Source organism: Hyla sarda, chromosome 4 (genome assembly GCF_029499605.1).
Source record: "Hyla sarda isolate aHylSar1 chromosome 4, aHylSar1.hap1, whole genome shotgun sequence".
Taxonomy (NCBI): Eukaryota; Metazoa; Chordata; class Amphibia; order Anura; family Hylidae; genus Hyla; species Hyla sarda.
In genome coordinates this window covers 49,188,067-49,214,824 of record NC_079192.1, presented here as the reverse complement: position 1 = coordinate 49,214,824, position 26,758 = coordinate 49,188,067, and the positions used below count along the sequence as shown (strand labels likewise).

The 26,758-nt window shown below is 47.6% G+C and overlaps 1 protein-coding gene across 2 annotated transcripts in view; it reads right to left on the bottom strand.

The window, feature by feature from the left end:
- Positions 1 to 26,758, bottom strand: part of LOC130367884 (A-kinase anchor protein 8-like) — a 92,988-nt gene that overhangs the window by 49,151 nt on the left and 17,079 nt on the right. For both annotated transcript variants that reach the window (XM_056570843.1, XM_056570842.1), the window contains exons 4-8: positions 24,263 to 24,362; positions 22,615 to 22,652; positions 21,858 to 21,894; positions 12,667 to 12,739; positions 1,638 to 1,782 (exon numbers count right to left, since the gene is read on the bottom strand). In XM_056570843.1, the coding sequence (XP_056426818.1) occupies positions 1,638 to 1,782; positions 12,667 to 12,739; positions 21,858 to 21,894; positions 22,615 to 22,652; positions 24,263 to 24,362 (393 nt within the window). The remainder of the gene's footprint in view (positions 1 to 1,637; positions 1,783 to 12,666; positions 12,740 to 21,857; positions 21,895 to 22,614; positions 22,653 to 24,262; positions 24,363 to 26,758) is intronic.

Below are 26,758 nucleotides of genomic sequence, written 5' to 3'. Positions count from 1 at the left end.
TATATACAATATCTCACATAAGTGAGTCCATCCCTCCTATAATATACAGTATCATACATGAGTGTCCATCCTTCACATTATATATATATATATATATATATATATATATATATACACAGTTCTTCTTGAACGAGTGGCCAGAGACTAGTTGCTGTGAGGTCTCCCTTACAGTGCTCACACACAGAAAAGGCTTCCCATTATCTGTAGAGCACACGATCTGAAACAGCAGCATGGAAGACATTATAGACCAGTACTGGGCAGTTCTTTGACTACAATGATTGTTTTCTTCCATCGACCTCTGTGTAGGCTGCCTTTAGTTTATGTTATAGAAAATTAGTAATAACTTGTTTATGTCATCTCACATTTAAATTTTAGTTTTTTTCGATTTTCCCCATGTGCCATTACATTGTGCCCGTTTTTCTTGTTCCTTCATAGGTGTTCAATATGTTGCTGATTAAAGGAGTACTCTGGTGGACATTTTATTTTATTTTTTTAAATCAACTGGTGCCAGAAAGTTAAAGATTTGTAAAATTACTTAAAATAAAAAATCTTTACCCTTCCAGTACTTTTTAGCAGCTGTATAATACAGAGGAAATTCTTTTCCTTTTGAATTTCTTTTTTGTCTTGACCACAGTGCTCTCTGCCGACACCTCTGTCCGTGTCAGGAACTGTCCAGAGCAGCATTGGTTTGCTATGAGGATTTTCTCCTGCTCTGGACAGTTCCTGATACGGGCATCAGGTGTCAGCTGAGAGCACTGTGGACAAGACCAAGAAGAAATTCAAAAATAAAATAATTTCCTCTGTAGCATACAGCTGCTAAGAAGTACTGGAAGGGTAAATATTTTTTTAATTTTACAAACCTGTTTAACTTTCTGGCACCAGTTGATAAAAAAAAAAAGTTTTCCACCGGAGTACCCCTTTAACTGCTGATAATTTCTTGCCATTTATTTTATTGTTCTCCACTTATCTTAGGAGGCCACGAGCGTGCATACTTCTTCCTGAATTGCTGCTCGTCTCTCTTTTTTGACCATTAAATCACCATTCCTATTCTGTGGTTTACCAGCTGTTGCAAAACTACAACTCCCATTATGCAATGAAATTATAGGAAAACAATTTTTTTTGCTCAAATCAACTGGTGCCAGGAAGTTAAACAGATTTGTAAATTACTTTTATTTAAAACTCTTAATCTTTCCAGTACTTAGCTGCTGTATGCTCCACAGGAAGCTATATTTCTTTATTGAGTTGTTTTCTGTTTGACCAGAGTGCTCTCTGCTGACACCTCTGTCCATATCATGAACTGTCCAGATCAGGAACAAATCCCCATAGCAAACCTTTCCTGCTCTGGACAGTTCTTGATACAGACAGAGGTGTCAGCAGGGAGCACTGTGGTCAGACTGAGAAGAATTCCATAAAGAAATACCACTTCCTGTGGAGCATACAGCAGCTGATAATCCTTCCAGTACTTAGATTTGTAAATTACTTCTATTTAAAAGTCTTGTTTTACCAGCACCAGTTGATTTTAGAAAATGTATTTTCCACCTGAGTACCCCTTTAATACACATCCATGAATAGGCTGCATGCAAATTACTGTTGCCTGGAATTAGATGTGATCAGGAGATTGAGATTCTATATTATACCTTAATGAAGTCTAGCCCCTTATTGGTATAAATCTTCTTTTCCAAATAGCTGAGAAGTCGACCGTGAAGGTTGGTCTCCAGGTGATTGTTCCACTCATCCTCGTAGAATGTGCGGAAATTACATAGAATGCACAAAAACTGGATCCTGAAAAAGAGACCATTTATGTTATTTGGTTTCTAATTTTTTATTTTATGTTCTATACAGTATATATCTAGTTGTATAAAGCATTGCGCTTTATATACTGTTAAAAAAAATAAAGGTAACACTTAAACAACACAATGTAACTCCAAGTCTATGACACTTCTGTGAAATCACACTGTCCACTCAGGAAGCAACACTGACTCAATTTCACATGCTGTTGTGCAAATGGAACAGACAACCAGTGGAAATTATAGGAAATTAGCAAGACACCCCCCAATAAAAGGAGTGGTTCTGCAGGTGATGACCACAGACACTTCTCAGTTCCTATGCTTCCTGGCTGATGTTTTGGTCACTTTTGAATGCTGGCGGTGCTTCCACTCTAGTGGTAGCATGATACGGAGTCTACAACACACACAAGTGGCTCAGGTAGTGCAGCTCATCCAGGATGGCACAACAATGCGAACTTCGGCAAGTAGGTTTGCTGTGTCTGTCAGCGTAGTGTCCAGAACATGGAGGCGCTACCAGGAGACAGGCCAGTACATCAGGAGACGTGGAGGAGGCAGTAGGAGGGCAACAACCCAGCAGCAGGACCGCTACCTCTGCCTTTGGCCAAGGAGGAGCACTGCCAGAGTCCAGAAAAATTACCTCCAGCAGGCCACAAATGTGCATGTGTCCACTCAAACGGTCAGAAACAGAAGGTGGTATGAGGGCCCGACGTCCACAGGTGGGAGTTGTGCTTACAGCCCAACACCATGCAAAACGTTTGCCATTTGCCAGAGAACACCAATATTGGCAAATTCGCCCCGGCGCTCTGTGCTCTTCACAGATGAAAGCAGGTTTACACTGAGCCCATGTGACAGACATGACAGAGTGTGGAGACGCCGTGGAGAACGTTCTGCTGTCGGCAAAATCCTCCAGCATGAGCGATTTGGCGGTGGGTCAGTATTTCTTTGGGGGCCGCACAGCCCTCCATGCTTGCCAGAGGTAGCCTGACTGCCATTAGGTACAGAGATGAGATCCTCAGACCCCTTGTGAGACCATATGCTGGTGCGGTAGGCCCTGGGTTCATCCTAATGCAAGACAATGCTAGATCTCATGTGGCTGAAATGTGTCACAAGTTCCTGCAAGAGGACGGCATGGATGCTATGGACTGGCCCGCCCGTTCCCCAGACCTGAATCCGATTGAGCACATGTGGGACATCATGTTTCACTCCGTCCACCAACGTTGCACCACAGAGTGCGGATGCTTTAGTCCAGGTCTGGGAGGATATAAATCAGGAGACCATCTGCCACCTCATCAGGAGCATGTCCAGGCATTGTAGGGACGAAAGGGAAGTAAAGACGAAAGTATTTTATACGATTTTAGAAAGAAATGAATGTCCAGCGCTTGATTCGGGAACTGGTACTTTATTAGTAAGCCAGGGTAGACTTACAGGTACACGGAGATATGTGATGCATTTTGTCTTGCGTTACCAAGCCTTAGTCATACAATGAGATTATCTCAAAGGATCTCTTATGTATGGGATGGCCAGGTGAAGCACACCTGAACTAGGCTGTGCCCACAAGCCACACCCACACACAATTACATCAAGAACACATGATTGTACTGTCAGACAGAACAAATGCATAAAATACGATCATGTTCACACACAAACATGTGAAAACCGCAGTGAATTTTCTCCACTGCAGAAAAAAATTACAATAAAATCTAAATTTGTATAAAAAAAAAAAAAAAGCACACCAAGTCTCAACTGCTGTAGTAATAATGATCGATGATGTTCTATTTAAATGTACATGAATAAAATAGATACATCAATAAACACAATCACTATCGTTTAAACACGAGAAGGTGCTACGAAAATTGGAGGAAGCAACATATGGCATGGAAAGAATAATATGAAAACATATAAGACACAAAAAGACCACAGAAGCTGTCAGATTAATAATGTAAAATGGTATCTAATCTTCTATTTAAACCTTGTGGAAATCTGGTATTTAATTTTAAAATCCAGAACACTTCTCGGTCCAGGATTTTTTGCTTCAGGTTGCCCTCCTGTTTATTTGGGGGTCCGATGTGGCGGCCATATAGGGGTTTACAGAGTTTCTCAACTCCAATGACCTTAATCTTAGATTCACAGCTATCATTTGAAGGTGGTCGATTTTCTCGACTTCCATCTGCGGGGTGACAGATTGTGGCAAAGTTATTTCTACATCTTATAGAAAGAAAACATCTGTTAATTCTATTCTTCATGCCAACCCGAACATGTAATAGAGAGAACCTACCCGAGTGGGAAATGATTTGGGCGCGACGCAACTGCACCCTGGAAAGCGATTTTTCCAGGGAGGCAGTTGCCGTTAGCAACCGATTACGGCAACGGGGATATCCTGAATGGATTATCTTGAAAGCTGTCCGTATCGCCAGATAGAAGAAACGTGAGGATCTCATTCGATCCAAAGGTATTAAAATGAAGAGCGAGGAGGACACTATGCCCATTGTCTTTTCAACACAACACAGTACTGAATTTAGAGCTGTGAAGAAATTCATTGATAAATACATTTTACACAGATTTTTTTTCAATTTTAGGGAAGCTCTAAAATCAGGTCACATGTGTGTGTCTAGAAGAGCCCCCACCCTTGGTCAGATGCTATCACCCAGCCTTTTTTTTGGATCGCCCCGAGAGAAAACCCACTTGGCTTAATTATGTGGGCTCTTATAAATGCGGGGCAGCCAGATGTACTTGTTGCAGATACATGTTAAATTCTATTCGTTTTTCATAATGTAGAATAACAGCAGTTTCAACATGAAACAATATATCAACTGCAACACCTTTGGGGTGATCGACCTGTTTACATGCCGTGACTGCAATCTCCAATATGTGGGGTGTACTGTTAACCATTTAAAGGTAAGAATAAGAAAACATCTGATGTAAATCATTTTCAGTCACACCATGTATCTATGGTATCTAAACACATTGCAGAAACATATGGGGGTGGCACATCTTCCCTGCAGTTACAGGGCATAGAGAGGGTCAGATTATCTCCAAGAGAGGGCAACCTGAAGCAAAAAAATCCTGGGCTGAGAAGTGTTCTGGATTTTAAAATTAAATCCCAGATTTCCCCAAGGTTTAAATAGAAGATTAGATACCATTTTACATTATTAATCTGACAGCTTCTGTGGTCTTCTTGTGTCTATCTATATGTTCTCATATTACTCTTTCCATGCCATATGTTGCTTCCTCCAATTTTCGTAGCGCCTTATCTCGTGCTCAAACCATAGTGATAGGCAAATCGTGTTTATTGATGTAACTATTTTATTCATGTACATTTAAATAGTAGATCATCTATCATTATTACTACAGCAGTTGAGACTTGGTGTGCTTTTTTTTTTATACAAATTTAGATTTTATTGATATTTTTTCTGCAGTGGAGAAAATTCACAGCGATTTTCACATGTTTGTGTCTGAACATGATCGTATTTTATGCATTTGTTCTGTCTGACGGTACACTCGTGTTCTTGATGTAATTGTGTGTGGGTGTGGCTTGGGGCACAGCCTAGTTCAGGTGTGCGCCACCTGGCCATCCCATACATAAGAGATCCTTTGAGATAATCTCATTGTATGACTAAGGCTTGGTAACACAAGCCGAAATGAGTCACATATCTCTGTGTACCTGTATGTCTACCCTGGCTTACCAATAAAGTACCCGTTCCCGAGTCAAGCGCTGGACATTCCTTTCTTTCTACTATTGGGGCGAAGTCTATGCCAGGTCCATGCGCCTGCCAAAAGGGTGAACTGTGACAAGCTTTGCTCTATTTCATACAATTAGTTCATTCATTCAGATCTAGGATGCATTATCTTAGTATTCACTTTATTTTTTTGAGCAGTGTATGTTTAAAAAAATAAAAAAAATATCCTGGCAAAAAGTCTAAACAGTTTAATATAAAAAATAAAGTTTTTAATAGAGATAGAACAATGATTATATCTTTGCAAAAGAAAACGCGAGCAATCAATTATGGTTATATTACAATATAAAATAAAAGGAGATTTTTTAAACACTTACCGTAAAATCTTTCTCGAAGGATCCATTGGGGGACACAGACCGTGGGTGTATCTTGCTGTCTCTAGGAGGTGTGACACTATGGTAATAAAAAAAAAAAGTCAGCTCCTCCCAGCAGGATATACCCACCTTCAGGCTCTGAGCTATTCAGTTTAAATTCCAGAGCAATAGGAGGAGACCAATAAGTCAAAGAAAGACCCAAAAACTGTCCGAGAACCAGAAGAAAAAACATAACGGAACACACCCTTGGACAGAGAACCAAAGGAAAAAAAAAACAAAATGTCGGGAGCTGTGTCCCCCAATGGATCCTTCGAGAAAGAGATTTTACGTTAAGTGTTAAAAAAAATCTCCTTTTCTCCATCGGCTCCATTGGGGACACAGACCGTGGGACGTACCAAAGCTGTCCCTTGGGTGGGCAGATAAGTAATCAGGCAGACGGCCGGTCCACTGCCGTGTGGAATGAGCCACAACCCTGAAAGAAGGAAGCTTCCCCTTACAGCGAAGGCTTCCGAAATGGCAGACCGAATCCACGAGAAGTGGTGGCTTTGGAAGCAGGTAGTCCCTTGCGACGACCTTCCGTAAGGACGAAAAAGGAATCACACTGAAAAAAAGAAGAAGTGATGGAGAGATAAGACCGAACAGCTCGAACTACGTCCAGCTTGTGTAGTAAGCGCTCCTTAGAATGAGAAGGAACAGGACAAAAGGACGGGAGGACAATGTCCTCATTGAGATGAAAGGCCGAGACCACCTTAGGTAAAAAGGAAGGATCTTGCCGGAAAACGATTTTGTCCAGGTGGATCACCAGAAACGGAGAACGGCAGGAAAAAGCTGCCAATTCAGACACCCTCCGGATGGAGGTGATAGCCACAAGAAACGCCACTTTTCAAGAAAGGAGGCGGAGAGACACCTCTCTAAGAGGCTCAAAGGGTGCACCCTGGAGGGCACCCAGAACCAAATTCAAGTCCCAAGAGGGAAAAAGGTGACCGATAAGGAGAAACAGCATGCACCACTCCTTGCAGGAAGGACCGGACATGAGGATTAGAGGCCAGGGGCCGCTGAAAAAGAACAGTAAGGGCCGAAACATGACCTTTAAGAGTACTGAGAGACAACCCTAGTTCCAACCCGACTGCAAAAAAAGAGACAAGACGGGGGGACCGAGAAGGTCACCGGGGAGAAGTCCTGAGCTTAACACCAACGAAAATAAGACCGCCAAGTACGGTGGTAAATTCTTGCGGAGGAGGGCTTACGAGCCCAGAGCATGGTGTTAATGACTTGGGAAGAGAACCAGCTGGCCTTCAAAACCGCGGTCTCAACCACCACGCCGTCAAATGCAGCGACTGTAAATTGGGGTGGCAAAGAGGACCCTGAGAGAGCAGGTCCGGACGGAGCGGAAGGCGCAGTGGAGAGTCGTCCAGGAGCCTGACTACGTCGGCGTACCACGACCTTCGAGGCCAATCTGGAGCTACCAGAATGGCGGGGACGTCCTCTGCTTTGAGCTTCCTCAGCACCCTGGGAAGGAGCGGAAGTGGAGGGAACAGATGGAGTAGGGCAAAACCCGCCCAAGGAATCACTAGGGCGTCCACGGCCAGAGCCTGAGGGTCCACATCCGGAATGCCCCAGAGGTCACAGAGTTGCGCAAAGACCTCTGGATGTAGAGACCACTCGCCGGGGATGGGTGAGGACCGACTGAGGAAGTCCGCTTCCCAGTTGAGCACTCCCGGAATGTGAATTGCCGAAATGTCCGGAACCTTGCTTTCCGTCCAGGTGAGAATCTTGGTCACCTCGGCTGCGAGTGCCGCCCTGTCAATTTATGTACGCCGCGGCAGTGGCGTTGTTCGACTAGAAGCAAACAGGACGGGACTCCCAATGAAGAAGAATCGCCCGTAATTCCAATAGGTTTATCGGAAGAAGGGTCTCTCGAGGAGACCAGAGTCCCTGAACCGTCCAATCCCTGAACACGCCGCATTCATTGTAACTACCTGCCAGTGAAGGGGAAGAAACGACCGCCCTTGGAGAAGAAGAAGGGGGGAGCGGATCCACCAGAACAGAGACTGACTGACCCTGCGAGGGAGAACAATCTGACGATCGAGGGACAGAGGAGACCTGTTCCATCGAGAAAGAATCACCAGTTGAAGGGTGCGGTAATGAAACTGGGAAAAGGGTACGGCCTCCATAGTTGCCACCATCCGACCCAGGACTTCCATACAAGTGCGGATGGGGACTGAGACCTGGGTCCGAAGGGAGCGGACCCCCGACAGAAGCGCCAGACGTTTGTCCGGCGGGAGACAAATTCGGGCAGAGGCAGTGTCGAATCGAAGTCCCAGGAAGGTTAGAGACTGGGTAGGACGGAGGACTGACTTGTCCCGGTTGACCATCCACCCGAGGCGATCCAGAGTGTGGAGAGTGTCGTCCAGATTCTCCAGAGTCTGGGCTCTGGTTGGAGCTTGATGAGAAGGTCGTCCAGGTAGGGTATCACCGAGATACCCCTCGACCGTAAAAGGCCCATCACTGGCACAAGGATCTTTGTAAAGACCCCAGGAGCCGTGGCTAGACCAAAGGGGAGGGCTATGAATTGAAAATGCCCCTCTGGAACCGCAAAGCGGAGCTACCGATGATGGCCTGGAAATATTGGCACATGGAGGTAGGCATCCTTGATGTCCACCGATGAAAGGAACTCCCCTTGTTCCAGGGACGCCACCATCGAACGGAGAGATTCCATTCGGAAGTGGCGGATAAGAAGATGACGGTTGAGACGCTTGAGGTCTAGGATTGGTCGCACCGAACCGTCCTTCTTGGGAACCACAAAAAGATTGGAATAGAAACCCTGAAACCGTTCCCCTGGAGGAACGGGAACGATAACCCCCTTAGAGAAGCAGAGACTGAAGAGCCGCTCGAAAGTGCTTCACCGGAGACGGAGACCGGGTGGCCCGGGATCAAAAAAAAATGATCCCTCGGAAGGGAGGCGAATTCGATTCGGTAACCGTTGGACACCACGTCCCTGACCCAAGAGTCCTGAATGTTTGAGGTCCAGATGTCTCGAAAAAGTAAGAGACGACCTCCCACCCGAGAAGAAACCGCGGATGGGGGCCTCACTTCATGCAGAAGTGGGTTTGCGGTTGCCCGATTTGGGCGCAAAACGGATGGACCGGTTGGAGTCCAACTTCCAAGACGGGCGTGCCCGGAATGAGGGAGCCTTTTTGTCCCGTGAGGGCGCCTGCCCGGACCCTTTGCTGGAGCCAGAGGTCTGAAAGGAAAAGGACTTCCTTTGGGAATTAGGGCGAGCCTTATTTTGAGGCAACAAGGAACTCTTACCTCCCGTTGCCTCAGAGATAGTCTCATCAAGGAGTCTGCCAAAAAGACGGCCACACGTAAAAGGAAGCTCAGTGAGAGACCTTTTGGAAGTGGCATCCGCATTCCAAACCTTAAGCCACATAGAGCGGCGGAGAGCCGCTAGGTGACCCACAGCAAAGGCAGAACGGGCTGACTGCATGGAAGCTGCGCACAGGAAGTCCCCAGCTTTAGAGCATTGGAGAGCCAGAGCAGATAGATCCTCTGGGGGGGATCCCACTAAAATGTCCTGATGGAGCTTTTGGCACCACTCCGACAGAGCCTTGGACACCCATGTCAAGGCGAAGATGGGAAGAGGAGTAGAGCCAGCTGCTTTAGAGGCAAACTAAGGATTCTACCGTGGGATCTTGTCCGTGGGATCCTTGAAGGCGGTGGCATCTGCCAGAGGCAGTGTAGTCGCCTTAGAGATCCGGGAGATTGGTGGATCCACTGAGGGAGGGGAAACCACCTTAGTGACAAAGTCCTTGTCAAATGGATAACGTTCTTGAATCGTCTTGATTCCCGGGAGCCTCTTGTCTGGATGTTTCCATGCAGATGCCAGAATGTCGTCAAAGTCTGTGTGAGAGCTGAACCTTTGAGGTGCTGGCTTAGCACAATGAAAGGATACTCCTGGAGTGACATCCGAAGATCCTGGGTCCTCAAAGTGAAAGGTGTCTATTAAGGCTGTCACCAATGAGTTCACCGTTTCAATTGAGTCCGAGCGGTCCTCTGAGTCCGATGCCGGCTCGGAAGCCTCATCCACCAGTTCACCAGGAGATGGTGAACGATGTTTGTGCCCAGATGACAGACATGAGCATTCCTCCCCCCCTATCTGAAGACTCAAACGAAGAGTCAGACGAGGCACCCCTAGTATGCTTTTGAGAGCGTGAAGTATGTGGAGACAAGGAGCGGGCCCTCTCAGAGGCCCTGCGCAGGGAAGACCCCTTCAAGGCGGACACCACTTCCCGGGAGGCCTCAGCCACCGAACAGGAGACTTTGGTCAAGTCAGCCATATACTGGGTTAGGGAAGAAACCCAGGCTGGTGGAGCGGCTGAACCCACCGGAATCGAAAGGGCATAAGGGGGTACCAGGGGAGCAGTGGATCAGGCAGGGAAAGTGGGCTCGGTAGAGCAAGGCATTTTGGTACTACAGTGCTTACAGACAAAAGTCACTGAGGTTCCAGGTTTCTGTTTAGAGGGAGGAACAGCTCTGGGTACAGACATTATGAGTAAAAAAAGACAGGAACTTTCTCACCCTAGTCTGTGTCCCCTGGCAGCTGCAGTGAGGAGAACGGCTCCGTGCAGCTAGTGTGAGGAAACAGGCGAGCCAATAGCAGAGGGGGGCGTGCCTGAAGCAGAGGCACTAACTAATTGGCCCCCTTCTGACTGAAAATCGCACCCACGGAGCTGATTGGAGGCTATTTCGCGCCTCAGAAGAGTGTGGGCGGAACTAAGGACAGGCCAAGAAGAAGCTGTAATGGCACCCGCTCCTTGCTGTAATGGCGGCCAATACACCGGCAGAGACTGCCAGAGAAAGCTAAAGTAAGCCGGCGCATAGAGCGCCCGGCCCGAACCAGCGCCGCGGCTGTCAGCCACATATAAGCGCTGGCAGAGAAAGCGAAAGTAAGCCGGCACGGAGAACACCCGGCCCGTAGCAGCGCCGCGGCTGTCAGCTGCATATAAGGCGCTGCGGTCTAGACACAGTAACCACACACACACACCCAGTGAAAAACAGAGTACATGCCCCCTCAGATGCCACTGCTCCCCCAGAATAAAAGTCCATCCCCAGTAAGCCAGCCTCATAACCTTAAAAGGTGGGCCAAAACAGGGGGTCTCCAGAAGTTGCAAGTCCGCACCTGAGGAGAAAAGAGGGGGGGGGGGGGGGGGGGGGGGGGGAAGTACTTACCTCGGTCAGAAGAACTTACCAAATGGAGTCTTCAGTCAGCTTAGTTACCTGCATCACGTCTGGCTGCTATGCGCGAGCGAGGCGAGCAGGGAAATAGGGGGACCCGGACCCATGAGGTACCAACCCAGGCGCTGACCGTTGGCGAGGGGGGGGGGGGGGGTAAACAGCGCATATACGCAATGTCTGTGTCCCCTTACTCGCAATGGGGAAACAGGGAACCGGAGTCCCTGAGTCCCCACCTGAAAACAGAAAAGAAAAAAAGGAATAAAAAAAAAAAACTAACACGTCCCTATACTAGGAAAATAAAAAAAATCAGAAGACTTTGTCTGGAGAATTTCAGACCATGTCCAACTCCTTCAGACACTAAGCTTAAACTGATTAGCTCAGGGCCTGAAGGCGGGTATATCCTGCTGGGAAGAGCAGACTTTTTTTTTTTTTATTACCATAGTGTCACACCTCCTAGAGACAGCAGCATACACCCACGGTCTGTGTTCCCCAATGGAGCCGATATAGAAAAAATGATAAATGATCTTTATTAACTTTTTTTTTTTTTTTGCAATGTTATAGCCCCCATAGGGGACTATAACATTGCACACACTGATCACTGATATGCCATAGCACAGCATTGATCAGTGTTATCGCCGCTTGACTGCTCCTGCCTGGATTTCAGGCACGGAGCAGTCATTCCGTGACTGACACTGAGGAGGCAGGTAAGTGACCCTCCTCATGCCTCCTAGCTAAACAGGACCCGAGCTGCCGGGAAGCATATATTTTTAAACTTTAGACGCGGCAATCAACTTTGATCGGCATGTCTAAAGGGATAATAGGGAGCGTTACTGCAATCGGTGATGCGCGCTATTAGCCACGGGTCTCAGCCGTTGTTAGAGGTCAAGCCCGACCCGCAATGACACGGGGTCATGGTGTACAGGTACGCCCTTCGTGCCTAAGAGGTTAAAAAAGTCTGTTCTAGGCTTAATGTCTAAACCCCCACCACACACATTATATCATCAGGGGTCATAAATTTTAATTAGCGCGTTATAAACCTCTACTTACCCCCTGCCGCTCCTCTGATGCCTCTGTTTTCCTGCTGCAGCCCCAGTGCACACTTCTTCCTGATTCCCTGTGGTTAATATTCACGCTGTGGCAATGTGACAAACTGAGCCCTGGCACTAGAAAGAAGATCAGTGTCAGGGCTAAATACATCACATTGCAGCTCAGCCAAGCACTGGCCGAGGTGGGACATTGAAAGGGATTTGCTAAGTTGCAACACGCGGAAGTTACTGACCACGCGGAACCAGAAGGAGGAATACATCACCAGGGGTGCTGGGGAAGGCAAGTAGATATTAGATTTTGGAAGAATGTTGCAAAAAACATTCCCTGTCCCGGAGTAATTCTTTTACAAAAATACATTGAGATACTCCACTTTTAACTTGTGAACCATTTAAAATGGTGTCTTTTCATCTAAAATTGAGGCGGATACTTTACAATGACCAGCACCATCCTAATATCTTTTTTAAAAATTGATTTAGTTATCCCTACATAGTATAATGTACTATATATGTTATACATTTCTTCTCCAATACACTCTAAACCACATACTTATTTGGCAAAGTGCGTTCCATGAATTCCTTCTGGTTCTCTCTGTGCTTCATGGTAGATGACTGTGTATGTTCTGTAGGGGGTGGAAAAAAAAAATAGTCAAAAAGGTGAAATAAGATGGCTCAGGCATAGTGTGGAAACTTCAGAAAGAGAAAACTGAGAAGCGAAAACCAATTCTGAGACTTCCCTGAAGCTTTTAAAGGGGTATTCTGGTGCTGAGCGTTTTGAACAAAACGTTCCAAACGTTTATTGCCGTCATCATGGATCGTGAAGTCACGGCCCCGCCCCCTCGTGACATCCTGCCCCGCCCCCTCAATGCAAGTCTACAGGAGGGGACGGGACGTCCGTCACGCCCCCTCCCATAGACTTGCATTGAGGAGGTGGGATGCAAAGTCATGAAGGGGCAGGGCTGTGACGTCACGTGCCCCAATGCAAGCTCTAAGCATCCGGAACATTTTGTTCTGAATGCTCAGCACCAGAATCCACCTTTAATCTAAGCTCTAAAATACAGGTGCACAGCGCACCATCGAGAAATATCCAGTGTGCACAATAGCAGAACGCTGAGCTGTTGGTGTACCAGGAATGAAGACTAGAAGGGTCTGGTTACCATACAGTATGCCTCCCCAAACTGTAATTTCAGGAGTAGTACTGGTGTGATATTCCCTCTTCATAGCATTGCCCACATAGTCTCCAGCTATCACCGTGTCCGAGACAAAAGCGGGGCTAATCCCTGAAGAGGATAGACTCCTATTCCAGCTCCCACTGCAGTCTTGCTCTGCACCATGATAGCTTTTGATAGCAGTGGAGTCAATGGAACACGTGTTGCTTGTTGTCTGGCTTGTACCCAATGGGGGAGAATTGTCAAAACCTGAGGAGGAAAAAGGTGACCATTTGCCCATAGTAACCAATCAGATCACTTCTTTCATTTTCGGAATGGTTGCTGGTTAACTTTTCCTCTGCACAGGTTTTGATACATCTACCGTCTTAGAAGCACCTTCTGATGGTTTTAGTAGGACTGTTTGATGACCTAGGCTTGGTATGTGGCATCCAATTTCACTTGCAGTACAGAATGGATCAGTATGTGCCATTCTCCTACTCTTCCATACAGATACATATTCTATCTTTGCTTGTAAAGGAGTCCAGAGAGTGGTCCTACTCAGGGACTGACAGCCATGTCTGTAGCCCCAACAATGGAAAGCTTCATTAGGCGAGACCAGCCACTACACTATTAAAAAGGAACCTGTCAGGGATGTACTGTCAATCCATGGGGCAATAGAGGATCATGGGGCCCAGCATACACCCATCCATGTGTAATCCACACCCATATAGATGCCCCGCCCACATACATTTTTCAATTCATAAAGAAAATATGTAGATTTTTTGACTTTCTGTAAAATCTCTCTCTGAGCTTCTATTGGGGGGGGGGCACAGGACCATGGGTATATGCTGCTGTCGCTAGGAGGCCGACACTAGGCAAAAAAACAAAAAAAAGGAGGTCGGCTCTTCCTGGCAGGATATACCTGCCTCCTGACTGAGCAACTCAGTTTAGTCCCAAAGCAGAAGAAGGAGAACCGAACAAGAAAACAGTCCGAAAAAAAAAATAAAAAATAAAACAGACAAAACGGGAACAGACCACGAAAAAATAAAAATAAATTAATAAATAAATAAATACCCCACACCACAGCGGCAGAAAACTAGCAGGTCACAAACCAATGGGCGGGTGTTGTTTCCCCCCAATAGAAGCTCAGAGAAAGAGATTTTACGTTAATTCAAAAAAAAAAATCTACTTTTCTCGAGCGCTTCATTGGGGGACACAGGACCATGGGATGTCCTAACGCAGTCCCTGGGGAGGGAAAAACAACATCCCAGGCAGAAAAGAACGCAGGCGGATGGCAGGACTGCCGCCTGCAAAACCCTGCAGCCCAAACCTGTGTCTGAGGACACGAAGGTATGCGCACGGTAAAAATTGGCAAAAGTATGCAGAGAAGTCCAAGTCCCCATCTTGTAAACCTGCATTCCCGAAGCCCCGTGGGCTGACCGCCCAGGAGGCCCCCTCCATGCTGGTGGAGTGAGCTGTCACTCGAAAGGGGGTACCTGACCCTTTCAACAATACGACTCCGTAATGGCAGAGCATATCCACCAGGAAATAGTGGCCTTGGAAGCTGGGAGCCCCTTACGGGAAGCACAAACAGAGTCACACCGCCGAAAGGAGGAAGTGACTGACAAATAAGTCTGAACCGTCTGGACCAAGTCCAGCTTGTGAAGCTGGCGCTCCTGCAGATGAGCAGAAAGAAGGCAACACAATCTCCTTGTTGAAGTGAAAAGAAGTCACGACCTTGGGCTGAAAAGAGGGCACTGGCCGAAAAACGACCTTGTCTTGGTGAAGCACCAGAAAAGGGGGGACGGCAAAAGAGGGCAGCCAATGCAGACACACGGCGAATGGACGTGACTGCCACAAGGAAGGCCACCTTCCAGGAAAGGAGACGAAGGGACACCTGACCAAGAGGCTCAAACTGAGGCTCCCTGTAGAGCATTTAAAACAAGATTCAGGTCCCAAGGTGCAGTGGGTGACCGGAACGGAGGACCCTTGTGAGCCACACCCTGCAAAAAAAAAAGTGCGCACATAAAAGGTCAGATACAAGAGGGCGTTGGAAGAGGACAGAAAACGCCAAAACTTGCCCCTTGATGGAACTGAGGCACGATTTTAAAAGGACAAGAAATTTGGCAAGGAAATAGAAGTGGGAGAGGGGGAACGAGCCTCGCACCAGCGGAAACAGGCCTGTCAGGTATGGTGGTAAATTGTAAATAAATGTAACATCCTGCGCTCCGGCCACACATCCCGGCCGTGAGCGCGCTGTCCTCTCCCCCCCGCTGGCCGGCGGGGCTGGGATTCGCACTGCGGGATGCACCCGCATGCGAATCCCAGCCAGTCACTTATCCGTCTCCTGCTGTGCCCTCACAGCTCCGGCGCACGTGTCCCTGCTTCCTATGGTGCGCGCGCGCCAGAGCTCTCAGATTTAAAGGGCCAATGCACCTGTAATTATTGTTCACACCTGCACATTATAAGTTTCTGGACCCTCCCCCCCCCCCCCACACTCTGCCGGATCTTTGTTTGCCCTAGCGCCTTAGAGAAAGCAGTCTATATAGTGTTCCTTGCCGTGTACCAGACCTTGCATTCCGTGACTTGACCGTGCTACTAGCCGCCTGCCTATTGACCTTCTGCTTCCCTACTGACTACGCTCCTGTGCTGCCTGCCCTGACCTCTTGGCAGCCTGACAACATCCTGCCTATTCCTTTGGCGCCACGCTTCACCTCAGCCGCCTGTGGGGTCGAGTCGTGCCAGGGGTAGCGACCTGGGTGCCGCCTGCCGCAGCAAGTCCATCACGCTTTGCAGCGAGCTATGGTGAAAACCAGCGGCACCTTAGACTCCGCTTCCTGGCACGGCCTGCATCATCCACCCCACAGGACCAGCGGATCTACTACATCTCCTGCTCCAAACCACCGTGGTATTATGAATCTACTACCTCCTGGGTACAGGTCGTCTGTGGTGAGTCTTACACGGAAGAGGGCTTCCGAGCACGGAGCATGGTCCGGATCACACTGGAAGAGCATCCACGACCTCTCTAAACTGCGGATTCAACCGCCACGCCGTCAACCGCAGCGGAAGTAAATTGGGGTGGCAGAGGGGTCCTTGGGAGAGAAGGTCTGGACGATCCGGAAGACGCAAGGGAACGTCCGACACCAGACGGACCACGTGTGACAAGGCCAAATCGAGAGCCACCAGAATCGCCGAGACACCCTCTGCCTTAAGCTTCCGGATGACCCTGGGAAGAAGTGGAAGTGGGGGAAAGAGGTAGGGGAGAGTGAAGGGGGTCCAAGGAACCACGGAGAGTGTCTACTGCTAGAGCCAGGGGATCCCGTGACCTGGAGACGAAGCAAGGGACTTTCCTGTTCCGGCGAGATGCAAAGAAATCCACATCTGGAGTTTCCCAGCAGTGACAGATTTGAGCGAAGACCTCCGGGTGAAGGGACCACTCACCTGGGTCGGCGGTGGAGCGACTTAGAAAGCCAGCTTCCCAATTGTCGATTCGGGAATGTGAACCGCCGATATGGCTGGAACGTGAAGTTCCACTCAAGAGAGGATCTTCGACAGTTCCTTCATGGCCGCCGAGCTGCAGGTGCCGCCCTGGCAGTTGATGTATGCCAAGGCCGTGGCGTTGCCAGTCTGCACCCGTACCGGAAGACCCCACAGCAGGCAACTCCAGTAAGGAAGACACAGGAAGATCGCACGGTGCTACAGAACATTGATGGGGAGACTGGACTCCGACAGGGTCCAACGGCCTTGGACCGCTTCGTTACGAAAAACAGTTCTTCAGCCGAGGAGACGCGCATCCGTAGTCAGGACATGCCAATGGAGAGGCAGGAAGGAGCAACCCACCCGGAGGAAAGGAGACCGAAGCCACGAAAGGAGGGAGCGGCGAACTTTGAGCGCAAGTCGGAGCTCGTGGTGAAGAGACAAGCGGGATTTGTCCCACTGAGAAAGAATTGCCCACTGGAGAGGACAGTACTGAAATTGGGCACAGGGCACTGCCCCCATGGAAGCGACCATCTTGCCCAGAACAGACATACAGGCCCGGACAGCCATCAGACCTGAAACCAGAAAAAATTAACCCAAAAAGGCGCTGCTCACGACCAATTATATGCAGTACAAAAGGTGTAGAAAGAAAGTTCCAAAAGCACTATGTTTATTTCATCCAATAATGCTTTTCAGAGGGTATTTCCGCCTTCATCAGATTGACATCTTTCTTTCTACACCTTTGTACTGCATAAAATTGGTCGTGAGCAGCACCTTTTTGGGTTCATTTTTTCTGGTTTCCTGTCTACATGTTTATGGGAGAAAAGACTCCTTCCTCTCCCATCTGGACCTCAAGCTTGCAGCTTGCCTTCACCCACCACCTATGCTTGAGTAACCCTAAGGGGTTTATATGTCTACTTCTTCTATTAATCTGGTGAGCGACCAACCTATAGGAGTCCACACCCCTAGTGTCCTGCTTTGGACTGCTGGTGTCAAGGATAATACACGAGGCACTGTCCTCTGTCTCCCTTTTTTTTCTCTTTTTGCATATAACCATCAGACCTGGCCGCCAAAGCAAGCAAATCCCCGACAACAGCTCCCTGAGCTTGTCCTCAGGAAGAGTGAAGGGAGCCGCCGCTTCGTAATGGAGAGGGAGACAGATTAAATTTCTCGAGGTTGATTATCCAACCGAAACTGGAAAGGGTCGGCAGAGTGATGTTGAGACTGACCCGGTTCTGCTCAAGGGAAGGCGCCTTGATGAGTAGGTCGTCCAGATAGGGGAGAACCCCGAGAGTGGAGGGGAGCCACCACTGCCACTAGCGACTTCATGAAGACTCTGAGCGCAGTCGACAGCTCGAAGGGCAGGGCAACAAACTTAAAATGACTCGCCGGAACTGCAAACTTGAGAAAACATGGTGATCCGGAAAGATAGGGATGTGCAAGTAGGCGTCCCGTATTTCCGAAGAGAGTAACTACCCCGGATCCATGGAGGCGACTACTGACTGCAGAGATTCCATCCGGAAAAGCCGTAGCCGCACATAACGGTTTAGAAGCTTCAAAATCGAGAATGGGTCGGACAGTGCCGCCCTTCTTGGGAACTACAAAGAGATTGGAGTAGAACCCCGAAAACCGTTCCAACGGAGGGACAGGCACGATCACTCCCTGGGACAGGAGGGTGCGAAGGGCCACCTGAAAAGCTGCAGCAAAAGCCGGAGAACGAGGTGGGCGGGACCGAAAAAAAAAAAAAAAAAAAAAAAAAACAATCCCGGGGAATAGTAGGGAATTCTATTTGATAGCCCTGGGACACGACCTCTAGAAGCCAAGCATCCTGAACGTGTGCCAGACAAACGTCCCGAAAGAGGGACAGGCAACCACCCACCTGAGGAGGAGACTCGGATGGGGGCGCACCCTCAGGCAGTGGGAGACTTGCGAGTCCTGGACTAGGAAGAGGGGCGGTTGGAATGGGGCCCCGATTTCCAGGAGGGGCGAGACTTGAAAGATGGCACCATCCTATCCTGTGAGGCCGCCGTTTTGTCCGGGCGGCCCGAGAAATGAAACGAACGAAAAAGGAAGAAGTCTTCCGCCGCAAGTTCAAGCGGCACGGACGATTTTGTGGCAAGAGGGAACTCTTGCCGTAAACTCAGAGATGATCTCATCTAGGCGCTTGCCAAAGAGACAAGACCCCAGGAAAGGAAGTTCAGTATGGGAACGCTTAGAGGCCGCGTCGGCATTCCAAGCCTTAAGCCACATGGAGCGCTGAAGAGCCAATCGATTGCCCGAGGCAAAGGCAGTTCAGCAAGCTGACTCTAAAGAGGCCGAGCAGAGGTAGTTCAGTCCCCTGCATTAACAATTTGCTGAACTAGATCTGCCAGATCGCCGGGGGAGGCACCTGTTAAAATCCCCTGGCGCAATTGACCGGCCCAAACCAAGAGGACTTTGGATACCCAAGTAAAGGCAAAAGCTGGCGCCAAAGTTGAGCCTGCCACTTCAAAGGCAAATTTCGTAAAATTTTCAATGCACTTATCTGAGGGATCCTTGAAGGAGGCTACATCAGCCAGCGGCAGGGTAGTGGATTTAGACAGCCACGATACAGGAGGGTCCACTGTAGGAGGCGAAGACCACTTTGTAACCAGGTCCTGAGGGAAGGGAAAGAGAACCCGGAGCTTCTTAGTCCCATAGAAGAGCTTATCAGGATGCTTCCAGGTCCTCTCTAATAGCCCATCGAATTCAGTGTGTGGGCCGAAAACTTGAGATGCCCGACGAGTGCATCAAAAGGATACTTCAGGGACCGCGCCTGAAGTTCCTGGGTCCTGTAGGTAGAAGGTTTCCTTGACTGCAGACACCAGACTGTCCACCAAATTTGACAGTCTCTTCCGAGTCAGAAGGATGAACCGAATCCGAGTCCACAAGCTCCCCTGGGGACCGGGAGTGCACCATAGGAGCCCTAGAATGGGTGGAGGTGGATTGGGAGCGGGAGGGCGGAGACCGGGAGCGGACACTGGGTGATATGGAGGAGAAGGATATGGAGCAGCAGCGTGAGGGCCCCGCACGTCCGGAATCAGGGGATGAGTCAGAGGAGAGGCGACCCGGGCGCGCCGTAGAGGATTGGGGGGGAAAAAAAAAAAAATAAATCAACCTTCGACGAATGCAAGGAGGACTGCCCCAAAGCAGAAACCACCCCCTGAGAGACCCTGGCCGGAGATTGTCTGAGAAAGGGAGGAGGCCCACTGAGGTGCAGGATCAGACATCTCACAGTCCGGCGGGTCATCCTGAACGGTAGCCCGGTGAGGAATGGGCCTCAAGGATGCACAGGGCGGGCAGGTAGGCTCAGTCAACCCGCCTGGCATTTTGGTATTACAGCCTGAACAGCTCTCACATGACAGGCTACAGGATTCTCCCGGAGCGCATGCAACAAGAGATAGCCCGAAGGCAGCAGAAGAGTTCACACGACCGAGCACGTGATACAGGCTCCGAAAAAAGAGCTAAGATTAAAGCCGCAGACTCAATTAGAGAACCGCCCATGGCAGGAACTGGAAGAGAAAAAAAAAAAAAAAAAAAAAAAAAAAAAAGGGCTTCTGTCTGATAGTTTGCACAAGGTAGTATTCGCAGCGCAGCTAGCACAAACGCCGCCGAAGGAACGATGAAACCACGACAGGCAGACCACCTCAGGCCCTGGACTCCGGATGCGCGGGAAAAAAAAAAACGAAGGGGGAGCGCATGAGGGCAGGAGAGTGGCCACTTATGGCCACAGAGAGAGAGAGCTGCCGGGATTAACCCCCTATATCCCAGGGAGACCTTCCGCAGCCAAAAGGAAAAAGCCCCCCCAGGTACAGTTGGGGGACAAGGGGAGGGAAACATACTCACCCACATAGACATACTCACTTAGGTAGTCTTCAACCAGCTAGGGCCACCTGCATTAAGCCAGCCCAGCTTGCAAACAGGGGCAAATGGGGGACCCGGACCCTGGGTACACCAAAAGGCACTAGTTGATGGCGAAGAGGGGTTAACGGCCATCCAGCAATGCACCGTGCCCCTAGCTCGCAGGTGAGGGGTCATGCAGTGCAATGTTTCTGTCGCTCCACACTAGAAAAAAAAAAAAGGAAAGAAAATCTAACTAGACACAAACTAGGGGAAAAAAAACACAAAAATCTGCTGCGGCCATCACTGCTGACATCTAAGGGCCGGTCGCTGCACCGAGCAATTGTGACTGCCACCACCAGCTACATCTGCTGCCGTAGGACGGCCAGGCGCAGAACCGCACAAGCACGGATCCCTACATACACGGAGCATGCCACTCTGAGGGAGACTTGCTGCTTTTACCACGCTAAACACCTGGATACAAGGTATTTAATATTTACTATCAACTCCACAGTGCACTGTAGGTCATATTCAATCTACTTTTGTAGAGTCGACAACTATTTCCCCTATTACCATTGAACTGCATTGAACTCTGACAATTGTTACAACTGAACTTTAGTGAACTCTGCTACATACTGAACTTGATACAATTTAGTGCTGATCTATATCCATCTATGACAGCATAATTTTCAACACCAGGATGAATATCTCACTATTTAATTTACATTTTTTTGTATTTTTAGCCATTTTTTATTATTGTTTGGTACACCTGAGCAAGGGCCCTGCCCAGGTGTACATTATTATATTTGTCTAATAAATTGTCATATCTTAATTTGATTATTCTCAGGTTTTCGTTTATATAGCAATTTATTTATCCATATCTATATCTAATTATTTACTCCTCACTCTTTGTCACTTCTCTCTCCCCCCCCCCCCCTTTCTTCTTCTCCATTCTCTCTCTCTCTCTCTCTCTCTCTCTCTCTCATTTTCTTTTTCTATTCCCTCTGCTATCCCTAGAGGACTGGTATACACTCTCTGTATTTTTGTTGCCACATTATTGAAGTTTTGTAGGTTTTAGACTTCCCACTTAACCTCGGGATTGCTGCTGAGTGAGCTGTACAACCTCTTTTTATATATATACTTTTCAAAGACAATCTGATAATCTAGAAAATGTTATATTGTAGCAACATTATATTCCAAAATGCCTTTGTTTTCCAAGTGTCCGGTGACCCAGAGGATCACTTTAGATTCTTTTTACCTGTTTCTGCCTGTGTCCCAGCTTCTTGATCTCTGTCCTGGAAAACAAAATGAAGACAAGTTCTATAGCTGGAGATGAATACACAACATTGACATCTGAACACAAAAACCAAGGTGGGCACCATCTATGGGGGAGTGCAAGTTTACATGTAATGACTTGAACAACAATACGTCTTGTATTCCCTAAACAGCTCCAATATACCAAATGTGGTTCCATTATCACAAGTATTTCAGTTCAATAAGGAACATTAAGGGTACATTCACACGTACAGGATTTGCTGCTGCAGATCTAAATGTAAACTGAACACAGCTTCTAATCTGTAGTTACAAGTCCTGCGCATCAAATCTGCGCACGATCCTGTACATGTGAACGTACCCTAAAGGGGTACTCCAGGATTTAAAAAACAGGCCTTTTTTTCATTCAAAGACAGCGTCCTCCTTGTCTCCAGTTTGGGTGAGGTTCTGCAGTTCTTGGTTCCATTCAAGTGAATGGAGCCAAGTTGTAATACTAAACCCAAAGTGGAGACAAGGAGGGAGCTGTCTTTGAAAGAAAAAAGGCCTGTTTTTTGATTCCTGGAATACCCCTTAAAATAAATACATAAACAAAATTAGTCATATTTTATGATAAACTATTCGGGGGAAGTGCATTAATTTTGCATGTGATCTTTTTTCTTGCTGAGGCTGAACATCCACATCCCACTCAACCACAATCTGAAAGGTGTCAGTTGTAGCCCTGACCTGTCATCTACAGAACTTACATTCATTGTACTCTGGTCCGGTTCCTCAGGATTGCCACCTGGAAGAAAGAACAGAGCTTTTTAACCCCATCACCATCTTGCATAATGAATATGTTAGCAGCATACAAAATCCCACTGTTGGCTGAATGGCGGCTTGTCAAAAGCATATCGGCCAATCAGTCAGATTGATGTATGGCAAGTTTTAAAGGGGTACTCTGTTGGAAAACTATTTTTTTTCAAATCAACTGGTTCCAGAAAGTTAAACAGGTTTGTAAATTAAAAAATCTTAATCCTTCCAGTACTTATCAGCTACTGTTTCCCACAGAGGAAGTTCTTTTCTTTAATTTCTTTTTCTGACTGCCCACAGTGCTCTCTGTTGACACCTCTGTCCATATCAGGAACTGTCCAGAGAAGGAACAAATCTCTCCTGCTCTGGACAGTTCCTGACATGGACAGAGATGTCAGCAGAGAGCACTGTGGTCAGACAGAAAAAAACAACTATACTTCCTGTGAAGCATACAGCAGCTGATAAGAACTGGAAGGATTAAGATTTTTAATAGAAGTAATTTACAAATCTGTATAACTTTCTGGCACCAGTTGATTTGAAAAACAATGGTTTCCACCGGAGTACCCCTTTATGGAAAATGTGGAGTACTCCAGTGCAGGAACACTTATTCCCTATTCAAAGATACACTGTATCGACTGCTCTCCCATAGAGGTACATGGAGGGGGTGTGTTGGAAGCCGCTTCGCACAGATTGGTTGGGTCTCTGTGATTAGACCCCCTTTGAACTTAAGATATAGCAGGATTAAGCACGAGGCAGCACGCTTTACTCCCTGGCTTTGCACACTGCCCAACTGATAACAGGAGACAAGCTCCATTATGGTGTATGGTGCCGGTCTCCTGCTATGTCTAATGATCAGATGGGGGTCTCAGCACTCCGCATCAGTGTGACAGATGATAAAATGATGGGTGTCACTACAAAATATGGCACTCTCACATGGCTCAGTTAATGATAAAAATTTAAAATAAAACAATTTGAGAAAAGAAAAATGCAAAAACAAAAAAATTGTCACAGTTGTTAAAGTGTACCTCAAGTGCAGTTTTTTTCTTTCTTTCAAACTGTGTGTCTCCAGCTGTTGAAAAACTACAACTCCCTGCATGCATGCTGCACTAATGTTTTTTTTTATGAAAAATTACTATAATGCACCACTGTGCACAGGTTTATTTTTATTTTAAATAACTTTGATTTTGAACTGTTTACCAAGAACCCATTCTCCCTAGGCCCGAATCTATATAACTCTGTATTAGTAGAAGGAGCTTGCCACTCCATAGCCCTCATCTCTACTGAAAGACCCAACATAATGGGATACTACAAGCTCTGGATCACAGTCTGGTAGGGGGTGCTATGGAGGTATACTTTACTGGGTTAGACCCACCTCTTATCCTGCTGGTGATCATGCAGGCAGAACATCACAATATTAATCATGTTCTGTCATGATAGATTTCAAAGCTATCCTTGTCTATCCTCACATGAGATGCTGATTCCTACTCTGGGGGCCCAAGGCAAATGTTTCCCGGCATACCCACCACAACACACTCAACCTTGTATATGATCCCTCCAACACCCATTTTTGATCTTTGACTCCTGTGTAAATTTCCACCTCACCTCCTTTTGATCCTTGCTCCTCAGACTTGCTGTTCTCTGCTGAAGTCTTCATCTTTTTCTCAGGAGGCTGTCCTCCGTTAGATTTTTTATTCCATCTTCCCTTAAGGAAAAAAAAAAAAAATAAATAAAAAGGAACGTCAAAAAGTCAAAAGAACATTTGATGACACACAGTTGCACTCTATTCATTTACATGAGCCCGGTGTAGTCCGCTAGTGACTCTAGTCGGCTCATTTTTGACCGAATCCATTTTAGTTGCCAGACGTAAAACTGCAGTAGATCACGGTTTTCAGTCTGACAACAAAAACGGATACAGACGGGGCATGATACAGGTCCAGATTCAGCCATCATGTCACAGTCGTGATGTGAATCCAGCCTAAGTTAGTCTGTCCCTCGTCAACTATTGCCACACGCTCCTCCTATTTTCTATCCCATACAGGGCAATCTGTTTTTAACCTTCCTAATCACAATTTTTCATCTACAATGTTCTTATTTCTGCTACTTCCCCAATAAAGTTAGGAAGAGAAAGAGGACATTGTATGCTTTCATAGGGAACGAGTTAAATGGGCACGGTCAGATACAAAATTTTTTGATATGTTGTAAAGCATGTATAAATCAATAAGTTTTGCAATTGCTTTCATTAGAAAATTTCCAGTATTTCATACTGAAAAAGCCCGTCAAACAACTACCCCCCGCCCCCCCCCCCCTGCCTGCTTGGACACATACTAGTCCTGCTGTATGCGTCATCACCTATGTCAGGGACACACTTCCTAGGAAAAATCCTCCCACTGTCAGCTTGTGTCCCGCTACTGTCAGTGAGGACATGCTGGGAGTTGTAGTTTTGCTAATGCTAGGGGAGATGTGAGCAGACAGCATACTGAGGGAGGGGGCACAGTCCTGCACAGTGAGGCCACGCCCCCCTCCCTTTGAGAGGAATTCAGACTAGTGAGCTAAATTAAAAGTGTAATAAAAAAAATTAATTAAAAAGGTGCTAGACACAAAAATTAGACGTACATGGTCAGGATTAGGTACTGAGTGATTTATATAAAATAAAAAATAAAAAATTTTTTTTGCTGGATCTGACTGGTACGCTCCAAGCTATCTCACCTTATTCATATCCTGGCAATTGACCGTAAGGTTACAAAATACTACCAGGTACCTACCATAAGGCATTTCCAGGGGCTCTCTTTTAGGCCACTGGCTGCTATACAGGCTCAGTGATTGGAGGATAAAGGGGGCCCCTACATTTGGTTTGGATCACTTAGATGCTGCAGTCACTATTGAATGTATCATCTAAGATGGTATATGGCCAAGTTCAGAGTTCTCTCCAGTCTAAGCCACATAATTGTTGGGGCCCCCACCCATCACCTGAACAGCAATGCCGATTGTCCCCATTCCCCCTCGTTGTACGACAACAGTTTGGAAGTGACCGGGGCAGAGGATAAGCATGTGCCTTGCTGCTCCATTAACCCCTTCCAGCAGAATGGCATATATAAACGCCGGGTTGTGCAGTGCGTTCGCGCATCCCGGCGTTTATAAATGACATTCAGTTAACTCGGCGATGCGCAGCATCGCACGGGTTAACTGGCAGAAGTCCCGCTGTTTCCAGCAGGGGACAACTTCTGCTTCACCCCCAGGACCATCCATTGATGGTCCTGGTCAGCGATCACTGTGATTGGTCCCTGTGGACCAATCACAGTGATCTGGGGTGAAAGTTCAGATCCCCCGCACTGCCCGCCCCTGGAAGTCGGGCAGAACGGGGGACGAAGGCTGCAGGGGCTTGCGGGGACCTGCGGCATATGAGGGGACATCAGGGGACCGGCGGACTTACCTGGCGGGACCGAGGAGCAGCGCGGGACCGGCCACGTGGAGGAGCAGCGACGGGACCGGCAGGTAAGTACATGGTCCTCAGAAGCAGCAGTGAAGATCTTCACTGCTGCTTCTAGGAGTCTGAAAACTACAACTCCCAGCATGCCTAGACAGCCTTTGGCTGTCTGGGCATGCTGGGAGTTGTAGTTTTGCAACATCTGGAGGGCCCCAGTTTGGAGACCATTGTATAATGATCTCCAATCTGTGATCTTCCAGCTGTTGCAAAACTACAACTCCCAGCATGCACTGACTGTCCAGGCATGCTGGGAGTTTTAGTTCAGCAACATCTGGCCCTTCAGATGTTGCCGAACTACAACTCCCAGCATGCCCTTCAGCTGTCTGGGCATGCTGGGAGTTGTAGTTTTGCAACAACTGGAGACACACTGGTTGGGAAACATTGTTTCTAACTCAGTGTTTCCTAACCTGTGTGACTCCAGCTGTTGCAAAACTATAACTCCCAGCATGCACTAACAGACCATGCATGCTGGGAGTTGTGGCTTTGCAACAGCTGGTGCACCCCCCCCCCCCCCCCCTGTGAATGTACAGGGTACATTCACATGGGCGAGGCTTTTACAGTGGGTTTCTCGCATCTTGAGATGCAGCAAATTTTGCGCTGGGAAACTCGCTGTA